Raw genomic sequence first — 27,126 nt, 5'->3', positions numbered from 1 at the left:
GTAAAAATGACACACGAGGAATAACATATAATAAAATAAAATAGCTGCCAGCAGATATGTATGGAAGAAGTCTTTGTAGAAAATATCAGGAAATGATTTCCGAATTTTATTTAATCATTATATTTATGTTTTTATCCTTTTCCCTTTTAGTTATATGCATAATCTTGGTTTTCCCAGGTTTTCCAGGTGGCAATTTTTCTTCTTAGTTCTGTTTTCGTACTTACTATCAGTATTGTATGGTATGTGTCTTTACCCATATCCATAGTTTTATCTATTAATGTTCTGATTGTATATATGCACTCTTATATCTGCCTGGTGGGTCGAAACGCCGTTTGTTTCTCTTCCAATTTATCTTCTGCTTCCTTTCTTAGGCGTATTTCTACAATTTGTTTTCTTTACCTAACATTTATAATTCATTCTTTATTCAATAAATTTTTATGTATTATTTTGTTTCAGATGTTGTGAACGAAATGAAAATCTTCCATTAACGCCCATGCTTATAGATCAATACGTAGAGACTGATCCGAATTTGGAAAAAACTACCCCAAAAAATTTCATGGATGTTGCAACTTACCAAGAATTCGGAAAAGAATACCTAGAACTACAAAAAGCAAATATTATCAAATTAGATCAACTTATAGATCGCACTAAATGTTCATTAAATTTAATGAAGCAGAAATTTAGAAATCCAGAAATCACTCAAAATCAAGATAAACGTAAGATTTCTCCTCATATTTCTGTTCTTCACGTCGGCAATGAAAGTACATTAACAACAAATTCAAGTTGTAACACAATCAATGATATATTAATGTCGCACCAAAAAAGAATCTCAACACAACCCTCTCTAACACAAATAAAATTAAATGTTTCCCATGATGACGCTATAATCCCTCCAGAAGTTTCGCTCATAAAACATATCATATCATCGTTTGAAAACAGCATCTCCCCAATTACCCCGTACATTTTCCCAATTAACACTCAAAATAATACGATTTCAAATATATTAGCAGATTCTATAAGCACTATGGTATCTCAAGCTATTCACAAAACAGTTGCAGAAGCTATTAATAATTATAATAAGAAAATGATAACTGGTGATGATATGTTTTTGGGAAACATAGATAAGGATCTTTTCAAGATCTCCAGCGAATTTAACCTTAATGATATTGGAGAAAATAGTAATTTGAAAAAATATATGAAACGTCAGTGTCGATCACAAGATATATATAGTTAAAGCTTGATAAATTAAATATTTTTTGAATTATAAATAAAGGGGATTATTTAAAACTGTGTTATTTTGTAATTTAGTATAGACAATTGTTATAGCAAATGTGTATATTGGGTTGCATAACAATCAAGTTTTAATACGCCATTTTTTATTTAAATAAATTTTAATTGAAATTAAATTATTTCGAGGAAAAATGGTTAATAAAATTATTGTTTATATTACTTATAGATTTGAAAAATAATAAACGTTTGTGTAAAAACGATAAGATTTAGAAGGTAAATTAGAAAACAAAGATATTATGGTTTAGTTCTGTAAACGTCCGTTAGAGTAGTGTGATAACACGGTGTCGGTAAGTAAGAGGTGCGGTAGTGTAATCAAGCAATCCGAGAGTAAACGGAGAGGTGGCTAAGAAAAAAAAGATGGCGACGGGCGAATCCGCTGATAAACAAAATAAACGATGATCCCTCTTCGGGGAGCACCGGCCCAGTGTGAGTCGACCGCGCGCGCCCCGTGAACCACTCGTCCGGACATGTGAGTGTGCGGGAGTGAAACGAAATTAAAGTTATCGAAATTAACGAGAAACAAAAAGTCGAGAACTACGACGAAGACGACGACGACGACGACCAGGTGGTCGAGACAGTGTTTTTGTTTTTTTTTTGTGACGTTCCCGAAATGTACCTAGTTTTGGGGCCCACTTAACCATCTAGAAAGTGCGGGCCGATAACGCGTTTATTTTTCCGTTTATCATTTCACAACCCTTTTTTGATTTTTCGGAAATAGAACAACCAGAATAATAGATGACGGATGCCTCCGTTGGTACGCACCTACCATTCTTCGAGGTCCATGGAATCCCTTCGAAATGGAGAAACGACGGTCGCGACGGTGCACGGTGGTGTCGATAGTGTCGGCAGCAATCCGTTCGTGCCCGTCCTGTGGACCGCCCTGTACGATTACGATGCACAAGGCGAGGACGAGCTGTCCCTCAGGAAGGGCCAGATCGTCGAAGTCCTTTCCGAGGACGCCAAGATCTCCGGCGACGAGGGCTGGTGGACGGGTAAAATCGGGGACAAGGTGGGCATATTCCCTGCAAACTTTGTCATCTACGATGACCCGATGAACCAGTTTGGCGCCTACATCGAAGACATCACCCCCAACGAAATCGACTTCAGTGAGCTGGAGCTCGAGGAGGTGATAGGCGTCGGGGGCTTCGGCAAAGTGTATAGGGGCGTTTGGGACGGCCACGAAGTCGCCGTTAAAGCCGCACGCCAGGACCCGGATACGGACCTCTCAGTCACCCTTGACAACGTTATCAAAGAAGCTAAACTTTTCTGTTTGTTGCAACACAGGAATATTGTGCAACTTGAAGGTGTGTGTTTACGGGAACCGAATATGTGTCTTGTGTTGGAATATTGTCGGGGTGGTTCTTTGAATCGGGTGTTAACTGGCAGAAAAATACGACCGGACGTGTTAGTTGACTGGGCGATTCAAATTACAAGGGGTATGGACTATTTACACTGTAGAGCACCTATTTCACTCATACATAGGGATTTAAAAAGTTCAAATGGTAAGTAAGACACAATCTAATTCAAACAGTCCATTTAAATTTCTTATTAAGCATTAACGCCATCTTTTGTTGGCTAACTATTTCAAATAATATTTAAATAAATTCAATATTGCTGTCAGGCAATAATTATAATTCTAATAAATAGTGATATTTGTGTATACTAAACAGGTAAGTAAAAGTATGTTATTAACTGTATGTAGAACTAACACTAGACTTGTTAGAATGGCTCTAGTTCTAAGTTTAGTGTTTGTTCTTGTGAATAATTAAAACTAGAACTAACACTAAACCTAGAACTAGAAACATTCGGGTTTAGCCATGCGTCTCTTAAGACGGCTAAACTCGAATGTCTCTACTTCTAGGTTTAATGTTAGTTCTTGTCAATATTGAAATCTAGAACTAACACTAGACCTAGAACTAGAAAGAATCGGGTTTAGCAGCTCGTGATGACAAATGGCACTCTTCGTAATTCCTCTATGTCAAGGAAAGCTCCCAATATAGATTCCTTCCAATCGAGTGCTTACTCAATGCGCCCCACCACCATGTGATGCAAATGCAAAGGAAACGCTTTAAGTACATTTTCTCCAATGTAATGATCACATAGTTTTTCAATTGTTTTTAAAAGAAAAGATGAGAGACTAATGGGTCAAAAGGCTTTAGGATCCTTTGGGTTCTTTTTTCCATTCTTTGGTATAAATGTTACTGTAACATTCCTCCAGCTGATGAGGACATAGTTAAACGCTAGGCAAGCTTTAAAAACCCTCATCAAGTGTATTTTTATATCTTCTAGGCTCCATTGAAGAAGAGCAGGAAAGATACCGTCGGGTATCTTTCAAAACTGCCAACTCCCTCTCCACCAACTCGTTTTGTACATCCTGGCTAGCTATTTGCCTGTAATGTCTGGTAAGAGAGTTGTTTGGTGTGGAAGCGTTGAAAAACTGCCATCGTTCTTCTCGTCTCTCTTACACTTTTGCTCTGAGATGCGTCAATATAGAGAAAAATACGAAAACATGAAAATTTTATGAATTTCGTTGTTCCAAAAACTGTTTATGGTAGCACTCTATTTGTATACTTGCTTTGAGAGTATGTCGTTTTTCTTCACTCAACAAAACGTTTTTCTTGTGGATATACAAGAATATGATAAGCTTGAGCTAAGAGTAATAATCTTCCTTCAAGAATATATTTCTCTCTGTGTAGTGATAGTACAATACTAGAACTAACACTAAACCGAGAACTAGAATCATTCGGGTTTAGCCGCATGTCTTTCAAGACGGCTAAACCCGAATGATTCTAGTTCTAGGTATTGTGTTAGTTGTAGTGATAGTGCTAGTGTAAAACTAGAACTAAATTAGACCTTAAAATTAGTAGACCTTGAAATTAGTAGTAATTAATACCTTGTCAGCAGCATCTAGCCTTCTGTAAACAATAGGTACTCTTTTGAAAGTAATATTTGGTCTTTTACAAATAGTATCTAGTGTTTTGCAAACAATAGATAAGCTTTTCTAAATGCAGTATTAAGTCTTGTATCAGAAATATCTAATCTTAAAGCTTCTCCCAGTACTATCTAGCCTTCCAGACCGCTTACGTCATAATAACACCATAACACCATTGGGGTTTAGCCGTCTTGAAAGACGTGCGGCTAAACCCGAATGTCTCTAGTTCTAGTTCTAGTGTTAATTATTGACAAGAACTAACACTAAACCTAGAACTAGAGATATCCGGGTTTAGCCGTATAATAATACAATTAAAACTAGTATTAACACTAGATCTAGAACTAGAAACATTCTAGTGTTAGTTCTAGTTTTTGATCAATAAAGATATACAATTAACGGTGAATGAGAACTAAATCTAGAACTAATATTAGCATCAATACTAGACCTAGAATTAGAGACATTCGGGTTTTGTTGTCTTAAGAGACACACGACTAAACCCGAATGTTTCTAGTTCTGGGTCTAGTGTTAATTCTTGTAATAGTGCTAGTATTCTAATTTTATATACAGTGTGACCCATTTGAAAGCGGAACAGCCTCGTAAAATTTGTATTTATTATCCGATATCGACAATTTTTTTTTTGAATTGTAGACCATAAAAAAACTGTAACTCCGGACAAAGAATCATGTTTTTCTAAGAACAGCCAAGGCCTACTATTTTACTTTTTAGGTGCTAAAAATGAAGAAATCATTAGGAATTTTTTTAGAAAAAATCTCTGTACACCATTGCATTAAGCGCCTTTTGAAATGGGCATATACCAAGTTGCATCAAAAATGGTTAGAAATTAAAACCGTTGCAGGTAATTGAAAAATATCATTTTTATGAATTTATTTGATTTGATCTAGTAAACCATGACAAAAAAGTTAATAAAATGCAGACAATAATACAAAAACTATTATTATAGGATAGTTATAATTATAGAAATAGGGTAATAAATACAGATTTTACGAGAGTGCTCCTCTTTCAAATGGGTCACACTATATAATATTAATATATTATATTTCTAGTTATATTGATAGTCGTTGTTTCTATTAGAAATTATTGACTCAGATTTCGCCGCAAGTAAGTGTACTAAAATGATTAATATTATTTTTTGTTTTAGTTGAATTACTTTAATCAAAAGATTTAGTGCAAACAAACATTTAACACTAGAAAAATAACAGATAAAACTTAAAAAATGCAACGTCACATATTTCATTAAAAAAATAAAGGTGAAGTGCATCTTAATAGATAACACAAAATTATTTATCTGGCCATTTTCGCCTTTCTTATCTTTTATTTCTAAATATAGTTGCGTATGTTCGGAATTTCGTTCAAAGCTTACTGCATATCGCTGTATTTCGCAATATCTTAACCTTAAATTTCTATTGAAATAGTTCTTTTTGTGTTTCGTAATGTTGTTAAATCACCTTCGAAGAAATCGTTGTTGACAAAAATGTGTAAAATTTTATCTTCAATTATGTTAATGATTACAATAAAGATCCATTTAATTTTCCAATAATAACTGTTTATATCGTCGTAAACGTTTTATACGGCTTTCTCGATGGGATTAAATTGAGTTCTTTATCGGTGGTCATGTTTGGGAAATTGGCGACGGCGGCGGCAATCCTTCGTTGCGGCTCTTCTTTTCGATTTCATTGAACCCAAACGATCGTCCGTCTTTAGTATGCAGACGGCGACGGAGCTGGCGTATGCAAAATAAAAACGCGGTAACCGCTCGCGCAATTTGCATTCACGTCACCGTACTGACACTTCCATATACCGGGTGTTTTACGTTCCGTGGCTCATCTCCCTTTCCATTCGACATCGATCCCTTTCGTGCGTTCGATACCTAACTTTATCGACTTCCCGAGAGTCGTAAACTTTTAGGCGCATTTTAAAATTTTGATGACTCTCTGCGACGCTTTTATTACTACATGGAAGAAGTAGGCTTTATTTCAATTGAGGCAACTTTTTAAACCGAGAATGGACAAAGTCGCGGTTCGTACAATAATAAAAATTGGATGCTTAGTGCCCGGTAGCTTCGTAAAGTATAATAAATGTTCGAGGATATAGAGAAATATGTCTGCGGCAATAAATTCACCCACCAGACCCGTTCCAAATTGATTCATTGTCGGCGAACGAGCCAACTTTACTAGATTTTAGGAAATGGTTAACGTCCACTTGGAATTATTATAGCGTACAACAAAATTGGTTGTGTAAAACCTTCTTTTTTTCGTAGCCGTGCGAACCAATTCAATGACATGATTAAACCATCGTCAAGTGTGCTAACGACATAAGTACCACAGAAGGTACAAAGCGCCAATTGTACTTCGCTGTTCGACTCCGCACAGCAGTCGAACCTCTTTATCGATTCGAGAGCAGCAAACGCTTTCCACGCGACATTCGCCTCCTCTGCATTCGACCCCGTAATTGCATACTGTGAGGGTAAGATATTTTCTTCTCCCCCATCGTGTATCGATTGGATGGTTGTGTTGGTGAACACCATGATATTATCAAATGCTTCTTACCATTTATAATATAATAATATATACAAAAATAATATATAGGTTGCTTAACTTTTTAACAAATTAGACAATGTATCAATAATTTTTAAAGATATGTATTCCTAGCACACGTGTTCACCAACATTATGGTGGTATTTTGCAAGTAAAGGTTTGGCTCATTAAATTCGGTCGATCTATAATTGTGCAAATGCGTCTTTGACCAAAATAAGTAAGGGTTATAGCTTGGCTGTTAGACTTACTTGATGATAGTTGTAAGTACCAGAACAATACAAGATATTGCAGTTCCACTGCAAACCCAGATGTATCAGACCGGATTTAATGGAAGTGCGGCTAAATCCGAATGATTCTAGTTCTAGGTCTAGTGTTAGTTGTAGTTTTGCACTAGCACTATAACTAGAACCAAGCAATATGTTTGGAGTTATTGTCCCTGCGTGGTTTAATCAACGGTTTACTTGCCATTATTTGCTGTTGGAGTTGCTCAATCATGTGTTTATTTCTTCTTGCGATTTCATCGTCGGAAAGGTTGCTTTTTTGATCGATTGGAGATGGTAAAAGGTTATCTTTACCAACATCAGAAATGTTATGGCAACTCTTAGCTACTACTTGTTCTTCAATTTGACCTCTACTAAGAGCTTCATCACTTTTTCCTATTGTTAAACTATATTGAGGTTGTAATTTCTGCTTGTCGATTGGTTCGCGATATTTAGGTAATGTTGCCAATTTTCTCCCGATGCTTTCGGAGTCTGAGAGCTTTCTGATCGTTTCGTTTGATTTCGCGCTACAATCGGAAACATTTTCGATGGAGAGTACTGCGCTTTTCCCCGATAATTTTCCACCCGTACTTATGATGTCTAAATAACTTGATCGCCTACTATTGATATCAGGGGGACTACTGCTTAAAAATGAAGTCGCATCTTTACTTAATCTCCTCCCAACAGCTGTACTCCTATCAGCTTTTAGTGTTTGGGTGTTAAAAACACTGTCAGAACTAAATCTTCTCACGTTAAGATTCGTTGAGCTTTTCGCTTTGTTTTTAGAACGTGGGCTAAATAACTGTTTGTTAAAATAAGTTGTTGGTGATCTCTTGGCAGTAGTAGCGTTCATTTTAGGACTCGTTCGCATGAACGTTCTTTTAATTATACTGGGACTATGTTTTATCCACTTCCACTTCTTTTAAAGACTCCAACGGAAACTCGCGCTCCTCTTGCTGCTGCCTGCGAATAGTACTTTACTTCAAGGTGAGTTTTGCCTGATTTTTATCGGCTACTTACCTCCGTATTTCTTGGATCATCTCGAAGAACTGCGCCTTGCTTTTTCTTCGGCGACGTTGTTCATGTTCCTTCTGAAACAAGGACCATCAAGATGGGATCCAGATAGTGATAGATACAATAGATGAGAAGACGGCAAAAAAGCGCAAAACCAATCCTAGCCAGATTCGATACCGCAACAGTTGATATAGCCAAGCCAAGTGAGTGTAAATTGCGTATCCCCAGCTTGTCAGTGATTTCAACTAAGATACTTCGATTCCTAAGGAACATAACAGAAGAACATCCCCCAACATGCTTTTTTGGCACAAGCTCAAATAACTCAAACATTACTGTGGCTTTATCTCAACATCATCGACAGAGTACTTTTGACTCATTCGTCCCACATCCAGAAATGTATCATATCTCAATCACCACTGGAGATTTTTTTTCAAAGCTCGGGTTGCTATTTCATTTCTGAAATTTCGTGGTAATAATAGTGCTCATATAACCTGCGCATGATAGGAAAAGTAGAAAGGACTTTGTAAGGAGAACTCAAACATCAACCAGCCTAAGGAATTTCCGAAGGCTAGGATACAGCTCAGAGGTGTGTTCCTGATGCCAAATGTGCTCGGCCATTCCTCTCCGCAGTCTCTTATTTTGAGGTCTTGCAGAGTGGGGCACTCACACAAGATGTGTCGAACTTCGCTCTCTTCACAGACGCGACAGAGAGGACTAACCGCAAGCTTAAGGTATAAAGATGCTTGTTTATCTTACAGTGACCCGTGGCGAGTCTCGTTACAGTTCGTAGAGCGTTTCTACCAAGCCTTACGAAAGACAAGGCTGCCTCTGTGGAGGGATAATGTAATACTTCCTTCGACAGATGGCAGCCCTTAACCCTATCACACCAGTTCATAAACTTTTTGTGGGTCTATAGAACATAAGGTAATTCTAACCTAATTCCGTATGCCTCTGTCGTATCGATTATTACCCCGCAAATTGACGTCACTGGTTCGATACAGTCAGAGTAAAGAGTTGAGCCAAACATAACCTATACCGTGGTACAGTCTATATAAAATATTTGAACCTCGCCTCGTATTGTGTTGTTCATAGAACCAGCTACGTCACTGACCCACTTTGCCTCGCCTTCTCCTCAGAAGAGGAGAATCGGCATTGGGTAACCTTAGGTTCTATAGACCTTGGGTAAAATCGTTAATTATCTCAATCTGAGTTGATAAGGACAGAGCGATTATCGGTTCAGGCGAACATGGCGCTCGCTTGGCAGCCCTCAACACTTGACTGAACAAGTCAAGTGTCCTTTTGTCCATTGAAGTATGGCCTTCTCCAATGTTAGATGACAATCCATAACAAGTCCTGAGGGCTTATTCTACTCAGGGCTAATATAGCTTGTACACTGCCAGTGTAAATTGTAAAAGTCTTACCTACCAAGTTTTATCTGACAATAACGTCAGCGGCAAATTGTATGGCGATTAACTCCGCCTGTATGACGGTGGTACTTTTACCTAGAGATTCAGATACGTTGAGTCGGAGATCGTAGGAGACGACTCCGGCTCCAGCTCCTTCCTGTCTACTTGAACCATCAGTGTAGATTTTAAGGGTATTTTTTACCTCTACTTCTGTGGAACCTGGGTGGTTGAGATATTTCTTCCAGAATTGGTGAGTAGTCCACCATTTCATTCATCTCACCCATTAGAATTCTTGCGGCCCGCAGTCGAATCATGATCACCAGTGCCACTTCTTGAATGAACAAATGAAGTGGCGTTAGGTTCAACATGTTTTCTATGGCTGCACTTTATTAAGTGCAGCAGTGGGTGTAGACTGTAAGCATAGGTCGGATTACAGCCGTATGAATCCAGAAGGCATTTTTGGGTGATAAACCCCATGTCTTACCTATAGGTCTCCGGCATTGACCGGCTCTCCATGTCATTTTATTGTCAAGTGTGATATAAGCCCACCTGATATAAGAGAAATGAAGAAGTGTGGATATCAGTCTACAGTGGTTTATTTCCTCATCGTGGTTTTGATCCAGTATTTTATTTCCTTATCAACCTTATCAACTAGCGGATATTGCTAATGGAAGTTAGGTTTGAATCGTAGTATTGATTTTTTAATAGGATATCTAGAACTACTTCAATTAATTAATTTGTAATGCAACCCGTATTGTTAAAAAATAAAGACTGATAATTTTCCTAATAGTCTTTTAGTATTGATCATTCGATCTCGTGGAAAGAAAGTATTTCTTACTAAAACAAACATGTAGTGGAGCCGGGGGCCATTTGACCCTGGCAGACCATGTTTGGCAGACGACGACACATGTTTTGTTTACCAATCCGATGGCAGCGTAGAATGTAGTCCAGTGACCTTAGAGGATATCGGACCGTTTCACGTTCAATTCCCCTTGCTTTACGCAGACGTCGAAAAATACCCAAATAACACCTCACCTTCTCCTTCTATTTTTTTTTCTTATCTAAATCTACAATCTTTCCTAATATCGAGGAAGCAAAGAAATCCAGTTACTATCTTTCTCTAATTCTACACCCAACAAAAACGCCATACGCCCAAACAAACATCTGGTCGTAGAAACCTATAAAGTTCCCCAACGAACGACTCCACACCGTATCTTCCGATAGTAAATTACGGCTCCCCACGTGAATATTAATCCTCCTCCCGCTGGACGTTGTGGCAGCTGTCCTAACACCTGTCTATTGACCAACCTCGAAGACCTCATAGATGGAAACCTCGGATGTTGAGGGGTGGGCGGAATTTTACGGAGAAGACGTCCACAACAATTAGCCTCGGGATCACCCAAAGCGGTGAAAGCGACGAAGGAATTCCACTTTCGCTTTTCAATCCGACATGCCATTGCAAAAAATCTCATCTCCGAAAATCTGTTGATTGGAACTCGATGTGTATTGAGTACGTTGGCATTTCGATTCAATTTTTATGTGTGTGTGTTAACATGGTAATAAAACATTAAATTGTTATTGCGCAATGTATTCAATAATTATTTATTTATAGTACTAATTAATAATGGGAATATAATTAAAGTTGGTAATATGAAACTAAGCGTTCCTGTGAACAAATTTGCAGTTTTGATACATCTGGTAAAGTTAGCGATGCAGCAGCAGGCTGGTAGTAAACGCGTTGTAGGATTTGCATCCGATTATGAAGTTGGAATAGTAGAACGAGGCCACGGTTTGCGCCGCACATTCGCAGTGTACGGTACCCGCACTATACAGTTTCAATATTCATTGTTTTCTACGCGTTTATTAAACGTTTTATTTACACCTTGAACAAGATTGATCTGTCGTTAACGGTTAACGATCGCAATAACATGTACAAACATATAATTGCCAATAAAGAAAAGATGGAGAGTTTTTGTTTAATATAATTCGCCTCTTATTCTTACAATTTCACCATTTGTGTAGTAGGTACATATGTATGTAAATATAAAATCTCACTCTTTGTCGAAAGGAGTGTCGCTCACGGCCGACTATTTTTAGCCGGATCATTAGCATTTTCTAATTATAATGCCCGACAGAGTCGGGTCGTGGTGAGTTTCCATCATTCTTAAGTCCTTGGAGATGGTGTACTGGGATGAATGGAATTGAGAATTCGGTTACCTTTCCCTGGGAGAAATGGCGACAATATTTCATTTGAGATAATGGTCGATTTACCAAGGGGAGAGTGAAGCCGACTGCAATTACTCTCGGGAGGTTTAGAATTGTGGATGTTTCGGGAAGAATCCTGGAGGAAATCCAATTTGAAACGTAATTGGAGAGTCACTATTCCAAAGGGGAAGTTCTCCCTCTTTACAACCTTAAATGGTGTGGTATAAAGTTTTGATTAAAATTTTGTTGCAAAGCGTAAGATGTTGCTTAACTTATTATATGATCGTTATCCAAGTTTTCTTGTACTCGGTACCAGCTTGTTGTGTTTTGCTCAAGATGACACAAGATTTCCTACCTGAATACCATCATGCTTTAGAACGAGTTTTAGTTTAAATTTTTTATGTTAGTATCGTCATAAATTTAAGAAAAACACCTGTTCGGATGTTGACCAAAGTAACATTCCTGGTACGCACATGTTTATTCAGCGAGTGCATGTGCAGTCAACGTTATCTGATTTCTTAATCGGGACAAATGCGAGCAAACACTTTTCAGCAGTCGTCTTATCGCTCGATTACATCGAAACCAACCGGTGTTACGCTAAAAAGATCGATAAACAAACCTTCTAAGGCACCTCTGTTACATGGCGAAAAATTTTTATTTACCATAGAGTAAACTTTACATATACAGGGTGTGTTGTGATGGAGACACCACAAGAAAAACCCAGGCGACGTCGATTGCGAGAATTGGCGACGTGGTTGTTAGTCTTTCTTATTGCCTAATGTATATTCAAACGTGTCGAGATAACGCTTGGGCATAATTTATTGGGGAAAACATCGTTACTTGTGATTTTGTAATTATGTAAATTAACAGAATGGTTCTAATGTGAGATTAGTTTTGAATAAACTACGAAATACATCAATTCGAATAAACAAATAAATGTATACTCGAATATTTATGAAGTGAAAAATACAAACAACTTTAAAAAGTTGATTACATCATTCTCAAGGTTTTAATTTATTATTTATCTAATTGATTATAAACAACGCCTTATTGTTTAGGTTAAGGACGATTATAATTTGAAATAATCGAATCTCTTAGCGAAGACTTGGTATTAGAACGTCTGATAATTTGCAGACGTCTCTGGAATGTTAGGTCTAATTAGCGGAGGCTGTTATGCTGATTGTGTGTAAAAAGGTCAATAACAGCGGACTCAGAAATAACGCTCGTAAAACAACGTTTTAAAACTAAAGGAAAAACAACTATTTCAAATACGTTGACAATTAAAAACGGGTATAAAATGCCGTTTAATTCGGTTATTAGTTAAATTGGGTGTTGGATAATCGTTTCGAAGTGTAATTCGTCGTGTAATTATATCCGGTCTCAGCGTGAAATGACACCCCAGACTGACAGTTCAATTAGTTTCAACTTTTATGCCCTTATCAAGACGACACGAATTTGACGATAATCACTTATAAATCGTTTCTTAATTAATTTTGTCTCCGGCGACTTCCTTTTTATTTCTTTTTTTCTTTTTCTTGTGGTTTTCCACTATCTTCTCTCTTTGATTGTAATTTCCTGACGTGTTATTTTCTTTTTTTTATAAAATGATGTAATCGAATAAAAATATAATAATTTAATCAAAATTTAATTATTTTATTCTATGAAATACATTTCTAAAGCATTTTATATCAATTTAACTAAAACTAGAACTAACACTAGCATTATCACTAGAGTTAATACTAGACTTACAACTAGAAACTTTCGGGTGAGAGAACTAGAAACTAGAAACAAGAAGAGCTAAGAAATATTCGGGTTTAGCCGTCTTAAGAGACATGCTGCTAAACCGCTAAGTTTCTAGTTCTAGGTCTACTGTTAGTTCTAGTTTTGTTTGTTATTCAGTGCTAGATTGTTGTGTATATACATATTATATACAGTGTGTCCCAGGATAGATGTTACAAGAGGTATAATGATTTAAAAATTTTTGAATTTTATTTTAAGGCTGAGGAATTAAGCCCTGCTTGGTATGGAGAGAATTTTCCGTATATTCTCATATTTTGAAAATTGACTCGGCCTTGATAGTGAAGCGAAAACTATTTTTAGTTCAGGTAATGTAAGCTTTTTGCTCATGGTACGGCAAAATATCATTAAGGAAAGTTGTTCAGAATGAAAAATTATGGCACTATGCAAAATTTCAGGAAGACTCTTGTAACATTTATCCTGGGACACACTGTATATATAGTAGTTATACAGGTGCTTTATAACATACGGAGCAGACTAAAAGGGTAGGTACTAGGGGCCAAATTAAAAATATTTTCTTAACAATGTTTTTACCACAACTTAATAATCACAAAGATATAGAACGTTAAAGTTGAATTAATAGCAGAGCATTTCTTACAATATACGGTATTACATTACGTTTAAATTCAAACTGCGAATATTTTGGGGTTACTTCAACAATGCATAATTAACAAAAATAATAAAATCTTTGTAATATAGCAGTTACTTCTATTTAAAAATGTGTTAAAACGCTCTAAAACTGGTGTTTTTTTGTTGAGAACCGCTGATACCATGTTTTTATTGCTGCCAATCCATTGACTTGGTTACTTAGCAGAGGACATGTCATTTAACGTCAAAATTAGAACTATTACAAATCAAAAAGTACAATGGCAGGATGCCTCCAGAAAACACTTTTCTTCGGTTAGTCCAGCGGGGAAGAGAGGCAACCTAAGAAAGGTCTTGGTGGCGGTAGACCAAACAGATATGGAGTGAATGTAGAAGGAGAAGTTCTAGAAATTGGTGATGCAGATGCAAGTACTAGTACTCGTCAAATTTCTCACCAACTCGAAGTTTCCCAGAACATTGTTTGGCGTACATTGCAAAGTAATGGCTTATACTCCAACCATTTGCAAAAGGTGCAAGGACTGGTTCCCGCTTATTAACATTAACATCTATTATTTCTTATCCTAACACAAATTAACATCTATTATTTCTTTTAACAAATTACCAATTATCTAAAATAACAAAACTACTGAAATAATAAATTGTCTTGTTTTACAGCTCCTTCAAAAATGAGGATGGCGTTGACAAGTATTTTAATTGTTATTTACTGAATATCAGCGATTCTCAAAAATGGTTAAGAATTATTAAGAAATTAATTTATATTTTAAATTATTAAGAAAATCTCTTCAGTTTTACCTCTAGTACCTACCCTTTTAGTCTGCTCCGTATGTTATAAATCACCCTGTATAGTAGTTATACAGGGTGATTTATTAGTATCCCAGCGGTCGATAAGTAGTTACTAAACTGTTTGAAAAACAAAAAAATATTTTATACAAACGTTATTTGACTCATCACTTTCGATTACGTAACATTATCTTCACTTATACAGAGTGTTCCATTTAAGCGTAACGGAGAGTACATAAATTGGAACAGCCTGTATATTGTGTGCTGGTTGAATTGCTCATCAAGTTCCCTTTAATTAATGATAAGTACGTCATATATCTAACTTTAATAGTTTTCGTGATATTTAGAATTTAAAGAAAAATGTGTAATAAAATGTCATTATTGTACTTAAAAAAGTGACAGAATGTAATATATTCTGTCCTTTTTTTCTTTTTTGTTTGTCTGTCATTTGTAAATCAGTAATATCATATTAAAATACAATTAAAAAAAAAAACTTTAATAAATAAATAATCAAATAAATTATATGGCAGAACAATTGTATATTTTATTACTTACATCTTTTTAAATCTCATAAAGTACCAAGTTATGACGCATTAAAATCTGGTATATGGCAGCAAAATTATTTTACATTATAAAATATTAATCAAATAATAAAAGGAAGAACAAAAAAACTGATAAAAATAGACAGAATATAAATTAAGTACAATAACGCATATTTTATTACACATTATTCTTTAAATTCTTTTAATTTTTATCATTAATTAAAGGTAATTTGATGGGCAATTCAACCAGCAAACAATACATAGGTGTTCCATCTAAAAAACTTATGAAAAAGCCATTTGAAAAACATCGAAAGTAACTAAGCTTTATGAACACGCTGTATAGCGTATCTAATATCTTTGGTTACTATCATTTATTATCTACTGGCTTTGACTATTGTCTGACGTAGTTTCAAGGCAAAAATGTCGTTTTTACATCGTTTTTAAAAAGATCCTACAATGGCCACATTTTGGAAAAACAATTGAATATCTCAGGAACTATGAACGCTATGAGTTAGTAACATATACGGTTGTATAAACAAATTTAATGTTATTCATAATATGATAAAATGTATAGGGTGTTCCATTTAAAAAAATCTACATACTCTCCGTTACACTTAAATGGAACATCCTGTATAAGTGAAAATAATTTTATGTAATAAAAAGTGGTGAGTCAAACAACTTTTGTATAAAACATTTTTCTCTTTTTCAAACGGTTTAGCAATTATCGTCCGTCGGGATACTAATAACTCAGCCTGTATTTATATATATACAGGGTGGTTCAGTTTTTAATCGGGAAACTTTACTAAGATGTAGTACTTACCAAAATAACACAAGTTTTTTATATAAATATAGGGTCGCAAATCTTTTGTTTTCGAGCTAACATCTTTTATTTCGGGTATATGTAAACCGTAGAATTTGAAATTTTGTATGTATATACTACTGGTTAATACCTTATTTTCAACCATACCTTAAACTTCCCTAGCCCTCTCAGGGGATGAAATTCACAACCCAATTGATTTTTTTATAACAACTTTTTAACGCCATGGAATATTAACATACAAAAATATGGGTTGTAAAGCTTATTCATTATTGGTATTTTTTTGTCTCTTTAGTTTTTTCCTTAAAGATAATAGTTTTAGCGTAAAAGAATAAAGTATGCTGCTAGTATTAAAAAAAGTTTTCTTTATAGCTGGCTATGGAAGTTGCGCGCTTACTAAGATCTAATACTAACTAAATAACAACAATTAATGGTGATTTTCATAAAAAATACCATAAATAAGAATCTCTGTCTTAACAAATTACGTTGTTTTAAACAATATTAAAAATTGATACTCTTTCTTAATAACAGTCAAAAGTTATTAATAATCATCAACAATTATGAGGATTCACCGTAAATGAAACTTACAAGTTTTCAGAGCCAACTTTTAGAATAATTTTAAGTCAATATGGTGGAAACTATTAACTTTAAGGAAAATACAAAAGAGATAAAAAAGTACCATTAAAGAATGAGCTTTACAACCCATATTTTTTTATGTTAAATTTCCATAGCATTAAAAAGTTCTAATAAAACAAATCAAGAGGGTGGTGAATTTCATTCCCTTAGAGGGTGCTAGGGAAGTACAATGTTTGAAATTCTACGGTTTATAGTTTCCTGATTAAAAACTGAACACCCTGTATATATATAATCTTTTGATTGACGATTTTTATTCATTAAATTTTTTATTGTGAAACACTTTACTACGTTTTTCTTTGTTATTTTTACAAAATATCAAATACCTTCCATGTTTTTTTCTTGTCATTAATAATTTTGAAGTCACAAATCTTTTAATTTGTTATTAGGTGTTTTCTTGATTTGATTGGTAAAGTTAATTTGGAAATGTACACCATCATCAGGTAGATTGGAAGTATATGTGCGTGAAGAAAGTGATTAAACGACGTGTATCGTAGTTCGGAGGTTGATTAGTTTGCGGTCGCTTTGGTGCAATCCATTGTCACGTTGGCGTCTTGCACAGTTGCGTTCCCACAGAATGGCTCCAAGCCGCTAGTTGAGAGAGGTGCAGTTATCGATTTCAATGCAGTAACTCACGCAAATTTAAGCGGGGGCTCGAGCGAAAGCGCCCATTGTACAAATTAATACAAAACCGTCCGTTTTATAAAAGGCATTTGAATTAAATAAAAAGTTTTAATCAGTGACATAAATCAAAATAAATACGCGATTTTATCAGAGTTAATCTCGTTAGTGAATTTGTTATCCTTTGGTAAATTTTGCAATTTCATTTATTCCATTGGGATATCTATCAAACGAAATTTGCATTTGTCTCTTATACAAAAGAAACGAGGCAATTTGTATTAGTAGAGGTAACATACTTCAAACCATTCCAATGTAGCCTACTTTTACTTAATGATTGCCCAATGGTAACTTATTGGAAATACACGGTTTCTATTAAAAAAATCTTATACCTACCTTATTAAATTTAATAATTCCATTAATGATTTTTCTTTTCTTTTTATTAGTTCTCCTATTGGAGGCGATCGAAAACGACGATTTACAATTCAAAACACTGAAAATAACGGATTTTGGTTTGGCTCGTGAAGTTTACAAAACGACGAGGATGTCTCAAGCTGGAACGTACGCTTGGATGGCGCCCGAAGTAATCAAAAACTCAACATTTTCAAAAGCTTCGGACGTTTGGAGTTTTGGAGTATTACTTTGGGAGTTATTAACCGGAGAAACGCCGTACAAAGGAATTGATACTTTAGCTGTAGCTTATGGAGTCGCCGTTAATAAATTAACTCTACCCATTCCCAGCACGTGTCCAGAACCGTGGAGAGATCTTATGGAAGGTAAGTTTAATTATTTTAGAATCCATTTCGGTTTTAATCAATCCACATAAACAGAGCTATAAAGTTTTTATTTTCCCGATTTAATTCAAATCAATAAACCTACTCTGCTAATAGAATAGAAACCTACTTCGTAAAGTCCCCCTTCTTTAACCCTAGGATGCATAAACTGGACCTCCGCAGCCCGTGTACTACTAGTTACTATAGAACAATTTTCAACTTGTTCATTACAGGTTGAGGGTTATGACAAATTATAGTCACGCGAAATTGTGCGTGTCTGTGCAAGTTAAAACGTGCATTACTGTTGGATGTATAAAAGTAGGTGCAGCTGTTTTTCATTCATTTGGAATAGAAGTTGGATTGAGTGAACTTGTGAGATACATATGATAGTGGCGTCAAAAAGGAATGTGAAAAGCGTGAGATTTGGTGACCCCGGTTATGAAGAAATATTAGTGCAGTGGGCAGCTGAATGTGATGATCTGCCTTCTGAAGAAAGTGATGTGTCAGAAGCAGAAAATGATGACACAGAAGATAGAAATTTCGAATTGGTTCCTGACGAGTATTCTGGATCCAGTTCTGATCATGGTGACGATAATTCAGAGGATGATGTTGATGATATTGGTAAGCCTCCAAGTGGTCTGGTATGGAGTTTGAAACATCCAGCAAAAAATAAAATTCAACCACACAACATTATTCGGCGTGCGCCAGGACTAGCAAGGAAACATATGGCTACAAGACCAAAAGAAGCGTTTCAGTTATTTGTAACTCCAGTTATTGTACAAGAAATTGTGAACTGTACTAATTTAGAGGGCAAACGTATTTATGGAGCAAAAGGAAAACCGTGGAAAGATGTAACTGTTGATGAATTTCTTGCATTCTGTGGTTTACTTATTCATGCGGGAGTTGACAGAAGCTGGGATGTTCCCGCGAGAGAATTATTTTGTGATGAATTTGTTACCGAGCCACAATGTCCATATTTCGCTTTGAAGAAATACGAAGATTTCGCGTTTGGAAACCGATGGTGTTCTACATTTGCGATTTATTCATTCAGCAATGCAAAACCTGCGTCATACCTGATATTATAACTATTGATGAACAACTCGTTGGGTTTAGAGGTAGATGCACATTCGTTCAATATATGCCAAGTAAACCGGCAAAATATGGACTTAAAATATTTTGGATGGGTGAATCTACATCTGGTTATGCTTTGGATGGTTTAGTTTATGTTGGTCGCCAGCCCGGAGAACCTCCACATAAAAACCTGGGGCTTGAAGTAGTACCAACTCTTGTGCGTGACATTCATAATTCTGGTCAATCTCACGATAGACAATTTCATCACTAGTGTTCCGCTAGCAACTTATCTGTTGGATAAAAATATTACTGTTGTGGGTATACTACGTCAGAATATGCGTGACATTCCGAAAGAAATGAAAGTCTCAAAAGATCGTGTAGTCTACTTTTCATTGTTTTGTTTTCAAAATACCATATCCATGGTAAGTTACGCACGTAAAAAGAACAAATGCATAATTTTACTAAGCACCATGCACCACGACGCATCTATCAATGACGACGCTAAGAGGAAGCCTGAAATCATCTCTCATTATAATAAAACAGAGGGCGGTGTTGATATCATGGATCAAATGGTGTCGACATACACGTGCAAGAGGCAAAGTAAACGAAGGTCCATGACATTTTTCTTCAACATCATTGATGTTGCAGCACTCAATGCATATACCGGGTGTAACAGGATCACGGTACATCCCCCGTATGTCCTTTAGTTTTGAAGATAATTGATTCAAATTTGCGACATCCTATATACATGATAAGAGACACTTTTTGACGTACAAGTAATTTTTTTTTCAATTCCGGTTTCGCCTGAATTGACATTAACTTTAGATTTTTAAATGGAATACCCTGTATATAATTACATTTTTGAAATCTGAATCCAATGAGTCCATTTACGTGACATTTCAAACGTCAATATTTTTTAGAATTTAATGTGTAATTTTCCATTTAAGTGTGCCATGAGAGTTCCGTTTTATTCTAATTAACCCGTCTAATGCTAGAAAAATCTAAATTCCGCCAAAAATACCAAATTACGTGATTTATGTGCAAATAAAGTTCACCATATTGGTATCGTGGTACCATTTATTAGTACTATTAATAAGAAATTTATTTATACCTAGTATTAGAACATACGATAAATACAATAAAAATTACAGCTAAACAAAATAAGAAAATACAATTTTGATCTAATTAAATGTTAAGACGTTACTAAGATGGCTTTGGAAACAATGAAACTGTTTAATATGTCAAATACAAGGTAGATTGTTTGTTTATCGGTGTTTTTATTGTGTCTTTAAAAAGTGTTTACATTTATTGTTAATTTTGTTCAAAATGCCGCAAACTTATGCAAGAGATGAAAAACTGGACATGTTAATTATTTATGGGGAATGTAGAAGAAATGCCGTTGTAGCCAGAAACCTTTATGCCGAACGATATCCTGATAGACAATGTCCAGCTAATAATTATTTTAATTGTCTTGAAAATCAATTCCGAAGAGAGCCCAACCATGATCCCGAAGATAATTCAATTATTAATGAAGAAACGGAAATTAATGTTTTGGCACGAATAGAAGTTGATAAGACCCTTTCTTTAAGACAAATTGGGTTGTGTTGGGTTGGGTTGGGTATCGGTCACCAAACGGTAAGCCGAATTTTGCACAAATACAAGTATAAATCTTTTAAATACCAATTACACCAGCACTTGTATGAAAATGATTACAAACGTAGGATGGAATATTGCAATTGGATTTTGCAGAATAACGTGCAGCCAAACAATGATTTTTTGGGAATGATCTTATTTTCGGACTAATCCAGTTTTACGAATTTTGGATTATTCAACAGACAAAATATTGGTCACAAGAAAATCAAAATTTATTGTCTGGCTTGGAATAATCGGTAGTAGAATCATTGGTCCAATAATATTTGAAGGACCCCCTGACTGGAGACAGATACTTAGGATTTCTGCAAAATGAAATTGCGGGTAGTTTAACCCAGTTACTCCACCATTTACAACAGGAAATGTATTTCCAACAAGATGGAGCATAATTCAAGAACAGTAACTAATTACCTTCAACAAAGATTCGGAGACAACGTAATTTCGACAAATGGTCCAATAAGGTGGCCTCCAAGGTCACCTGATTTGACACCCCTTGATTTCTTTGTTTGGGGCCATTTAAAAAACATTGTTTATGCAACCGCTGGTACAACCCGTGAAGATCTAGAGCTACTAGAAAATGTTCTTCGGGAAACAGCTGTGAGAGTTCAGAAGTGCAATGACGTTAATGGACAGCATTTTGAACAACTGATGTAATGTTTTGTGTTCATTTTTTTAATTCCAAAGCCACCTTAGGAACGTCTTAACATTTAATTAGATCAAAATTGTATTTTCTTATTTTGTTTAGCTGTAATTTTTATTGTATTTATTGTATGTTCTAATACTAGGTACAAATAAATTTCTTATTAATAGTACTAATAAATGGTACCACAGTACCAATATGGTTCCAACATGTCATTTATGTGACAGATTTCAAAAATGTAATAATATACAGGGTGTTCCATGTAAAAATCTAAAGTTAGTGTCACTTCCGGAATTGAAAAAAAAATTACTTGTATGTCAAAAAGTGTCTCTTATCATGTGTATAGGATGTCCCAAATTTGAATCAATTATCTTCAAAACTAAAGGAGATATATATGTATAGTCTTTACGAAGAAACATCCAAACTACAACATAGTAGTGACTCACAAACGTAGAAAGATTTAGCGAAGGAATTGTGATATCACATATGCAGAGAAGATATACTAACCCTAACCTACTACGGCGCACTATTCGGGAGTGTATGAGCAGATTTATTGAGAGACTACAATTAAGAGAAAAAGATGTTCAGTATGTCCCGCAAGTATTGATCGTAAAAGCACAATATCTGTAATGAGCATAGTATTAGAAATGCTTCTCTAATCCCTAAAAACAATAAACAATAATGTTTTTTTAACAATAATGTCCACTTCATATTTAACCCCACGTTTGTAACGTACATATGTATAAATAAATAAAGTTTTACTTCAATAACTTTGTTTCTGTTCTGACTACACGTGATTTTATATAACGGGTCTCAGAAGCCCGGATTATGTAAATGACGATATTTTATTGGCTAAGTATTCTAGGGTTAAAACAAAGATGGGTTTGTTAATGCGTAAACTGTGGAGTCAGTTTTCTATCTTAGAAGGAGTCTTAGAACTGGTAGCTAACTTTATACAATCAATTGTACACGAACGCGACGTTGTCGTGGCGTTTCTTACAGGAGTTCAATTCCACTTGACCCCTTGCTTTCCGGGCGTATTAAGCACTCGTTTACTTGTTAGGTGAGCTCACACGTGGCCCCAGAGCAAACGACACGATACCTGGCTTCGTAATTAGGCGTTTCTCCGCGCTCGAGAGATCGCGGAGATATTTGTTTCTTTTTTAGGTTTTCTTTGATTATTCTTTTTTTTTAATAACGACCACCGTTTCTTTTTTTTATGTACTCGTCTCCAAGTTACTACCATAAATGGGATTCTTGGTACTGCTTCCGAGGTAAATAAACTCGTCGTGGAAGATGCTGTTTTGTCTATACTCTATACAAAAATAGTTTTTAGAAAGTAAATTTCATAATTAATTTTACTTTCCTGTTTGTGTCGACGCAGCAGTTTCGGTTCCTCTCGCAGACGTTTTATTACTTCCGACGCGGCATTTGGACAACGGAAGACGGCCGTCGGGCGAATTGTGGGCATTTTTGGCTCGGGTTCAAGAACTCAGAGGGCCGAAAGAAGAGCACGGCGCTTCCAAATCGGCCGTTGCGATTAATAAACGTCGCGCAGTGAATTCCTTTTTGACTTACGAGCTATGTGACAACGCACAAGACGAAGAGGAACGAGATGGCAATGTTTTGTGTACCAATTCAAAAAGTTTTCCCGTACATCTCTGTATATTTCAACATATCGGATACAAAAGAATCTTTTTCATCGCAATGCAACCGTTTTAGTTTTATTTTATCGTTTGGGATGTTTGAAATAACATCGAGATAAAGTCAGTCAGGGTCATGTACCCTCGAAACGTTTCCCATAGTATTTGCGACGGAGGAGGAGAACGTAATAAACAAATTCGAGTTAACAGGGTCTAATTTATTTTCGGAATTATCCCGTGAGGACATTAGCACTTTGTCCGCGTGGTTATAAAAAATTGCTGTTTGCGCGTCTAGTTAAGAGCGCGGTTAACCGCAACAATTATTTTATCAGCAAAGTTTATTGAACGCGAAACGCTAATTCTTATAAGGTGTGACGATTCTTTTTTCAATTGCTAACGTTCCATAAAAACGGTTCGGACGGTTTAAAATACCGTACGTTAAACTTGACTCACAGTCACATGTTAGATAACAGTAAAAAAGAACTAACCGCATTGTAACATTATTTCTTTTTTTCCGTTCTTTTACCAAGATTTTTTTCTTTCCACCTTTTTCGCTGCTCTGGGAAAAGGGCAATTTATGACGATATCGACCCTATGGTTGGTGTTCGTGTATGCATCAGCAGTTCACCTGCTGTAAGTTTCTTCCCCTCTCTGCTTTAATGTCGACGAAACGTGCTTCGAATTGAATAGGAAAACGTGAGACTCCCACAGTGACATTATCTTATTCTGAAGAAACTTATTTGATTTGTTGCAAAAAGTATTAATTTGATAAAAATAATTACACTTATTATTGTTTAATTTAGTTAGTACAATTAATACGTTTCTTTCTAATAAAAAAATAATTTTTGTGGTTTCTGGAAAATAAAACCTCTAGTTCCCACGTAAATAAAACAGTATAGTAGTAGTAAAAGCACGTATCGATCCCCCTCCAAGAGAGAAGTTTCTGTCTATTTTTAGATTTTTTTTTATAAACGCAGGGCATCGACGGAATTGACGAGTTCCAAATAGGGTCGCTTAATTCCGCTAAAGCTTCGAGTTCATAGTTCGGCCGAATTCCGAAGTTCCCCGCGATGGCGTTACTTCACGGAGAAGGAGGCCTTCGCCCGGATAAAAATGCAATTAATTTTGCACGACTTCTTGTCCCAGTTTCCGGGGGCAGTTTTACGTGCGGTCGAAAACACTTAATGCGGTGCACGTACTGTTTCGTTGCTTTTTGCATAATGGCTGTTGGAACGCCGGGAATACTTGAACATGCTCATTTGTTTTCTGACGAGCTTTTCTGAATATTATATTTTATAAAACAAAAAGTATTTAAATCATAAAAATATTTTGTAGTTGACATACCAATTTGCAACCTTGTAAGTTTTAGTATCTGCGTTATTACATTAATTTAAATTTCTAGACATTACTTCCATGCTATGTATATATTTTAGGTCTTCACAAAGTTAGGAATAGTCAACAAACAAGTTTTTTTTAATAATCCTGATGATTCTAGAAAGATAGAAAAAAGATTGTGGGAAGAAGAAAGTAAAGATTTAAAACGAAAACGTTAGGGCTATATTTGATATTGTAGAAGCTCTGGAAAAGAATGCTGATACGAAATAAAAAGATTCCAAAGACGAAAATTTGTTAATTAATAAGAAGAAATCAAATTTTTTTTTGAAAAGACAAAGAAAAACTAAATATGATCTCCTTAGGGAGCAGAAAAGTATCGCGCCAATTATAGAGTGTAGTGCTGTAAAATTGAGCAAAATGAAAATGATAGTATCTAGAACGGAGTTGGATCTACTCTTTCAGTCACTGGAGTCTATTTTGGATGAACTACAAAAAAATGAACTACAAAATCTTAGTCAGTGGAGATTTCAACATTGATTTGAAAAAAACCAGCAAAGAGTCTAAACAGATCTTAGATATATTCAAAGTTATTAAAACGACCAGTACAATGATAGATAATATTTTTACTAATGTTCTTCCATGTGGTACTGACACTATTCATTCAAACTTATCGGGTCATAACACTCAAAGAGTAATCATAGAAACTCATAGTGCAATAAATGATTCGAAATATATGAAAAAAAAAAGAATATTTACGAAACACAAGCTAGATTTAATAAGTCAGCATCTAGAAAGGATAGATGTAAAGATAAATGTTAGTGAAAAGCAAAATAAATGGATTACTCAAGAAATAAGAACACTATCAGCAATAAAAAGACAAATGTACGAAAGCCACAAGAATAAAAAAATTGAAACTACTAAAAAACAGTTAAATGCAGATTACATTATTAATTCTAATAATAAAACAAGATCGTCTTGGCAATTAATAAACCGTCTTCAAGGTAAAGCTACCACAAGTGGTATAAAGCCAGCAGATTTTGAAGCTACAAATGAGCAGTTTTTAAATATTCTGACGGAAATAAATGACTATTTTATAAAGATTTGTCAAAATATTGATAACAATGTTAAATTCACTATCAACCGTCAGTGGGCCATACTTTCTCATTATACTTAACGGACGAAATTAAATTCCTACAAATAATTAATAATTTAATTAATACAACGGCAACGGGTGAAGATGAAATACCCACGACGGTGCTAAAGCATTCTGCAAGGTACTTGGTTAAACTTGTTTAATAAACACATCCTTCACTGACGGTCGGTTTCCGGATGAGTTGAAAAAGACAGTAATAATCCCAATCTGTAAAAAAGGAGACAAGTCCTGCTATGATAGCTATCCAATAGCACTCATATCGAATCTTGCAAAAATTTATGAGAAGCTTGCACACAACAGAATTATAAATTATTTAAAGAAATATAATATATTGTACGAGAATCAAAATGGTTTTCGGAAGGGAAGAACCACCGAACTTGCAATGTTTCAACATCTTGGGATTAAATGGAAAACAGACCATAACAGTATTGTTCATGGATCTTTATTATTATTACTGCCGGAATAACGGGAGCGGCCCCTCTCGTTACCGCGAACTATAAGATCTATTGTAACTTTAGCCCTCCAAAGGTTTAGGGCGAATGTAGGTCCTTGATGAACCTTAGTATTGTCCTGAGGTCTTGAACCTTTATGTCGGTAGGTGTCAAGGGAGTTTTACCAAAAATATTGTGTCTTAGACGACCTCTGGCGACGCAATTGGACAATATACAATATGTTCAGCAGTTTCTGACTAGTCGTTGCATAGTCGACAAGTTTGATCCTCAGTTTGTCCAATGTGGAAGAGGCTGTATGTTAGGGGCGCATGGCTGGTCAGGTAACCTGAGAGCCTTTGATGAGGCATAAAACCTCTTTGGTTTTGTTTTGCGACGGAGTTATCATACTCTTCGCTTGTCTGTGACCTGGAAGTTCTTTATGGATGCACCTTTCTGTCCCTTCTGTAGGTTCAAAGCGGTGCAGAAGTTTATAGCACGAATTTCTGCTTGGAAAATTGTTATGTCCGAGCTGAGGGGCAGTTTAATGTGGCTATTTGGTCCACTGATGCCTATGCCTATTCCGGATCTAACTGTCTTTGAAGCATCGGTGTACCAGGCTAGGATTCCTCTTTTTAGTTGAGACCCTCCTCAAGTGAAGAAAGTGATAAAGCACTTGAACCTGCCTTCTTTTGTATATACAAATGTAGCGGTGTGAGACCGAGTAGGGCTTCCAAAGCAGCCGTCGGACAGGATCTCATTGCACCCGTTGCAATTGCCTCCTCTAAAGTGCTAGTCAAAGCATGGAGAGCGGTAATTGTTGATTTTGCTTTCTGGTAAGCATCTTGGCTAGGGTGGAGTGGATTAGTGACAAGCACTCCATTCCTCAGGTAGATAGCTAAAGCTGTAGCTAGCTATATATAGGGATATTATTACTGGGAGAAGGTCTTCTAAGCCTTTTTGCAGAAAAATAGGCAG

At 35.7% G+C, this 27,126-nt stretch overlaps 1 protein-coding gene across 4 annotated transcripts in view; it reads left to right on the top strand.

The window, feature by feature from the left end:
- Positions 1–1,592: 1,592 nt before the first annotated feature.
- LOC111423689 (mitogen-activated protein kinase kinase kinase 10-like) overlaps positions 1,593–27,126 on the top strand; it is a 44,749-nt gene continuing 19,215 nt past the window's right edge. For 3 of the 4 annotated variants that reach the window (XM_023056970.2, XM_023056971.2, XM_023056969.2), the window contains exons 1-2: positions 1,594–2,792; positions 17,902–18,231. In XM_023056970.2, coding sequence (XP_022912738.1) covers positions 2,033–2,792; positions 17,902–18,231 — 1,090 coding nt within the window. In that variant the 5' untranslated portion in view covers positions 1,594–2,032. Of the gene's footprint in view, positions 2,793–17,901; positions 18,232–27,126 lie in introns of all 4 variants that reach the window. The other variant, XM_023056972.2, reaches the window with a different exon arrangement.

The sequence above is a fragment of the Onthophagus taurus genome, chromosome 11 (assembly GCF_036711975.1).
Source record: "Onthophagus taurus isolate NC chromosome 11, IU_Otau_3.0, whole genome shotgun sequence".
Classification (NCBI taxonomy): Eukaryota; Metazoa; Arthropoda; class Insecta; order Coleoptera; family Scarabaeidae; genus Onthophagus; species Onthophagus taurus.
Note: the sequence above shows the minus strand (reverse complement) of the source record. Positions and strands in the feature narration are given on the sequence as shown.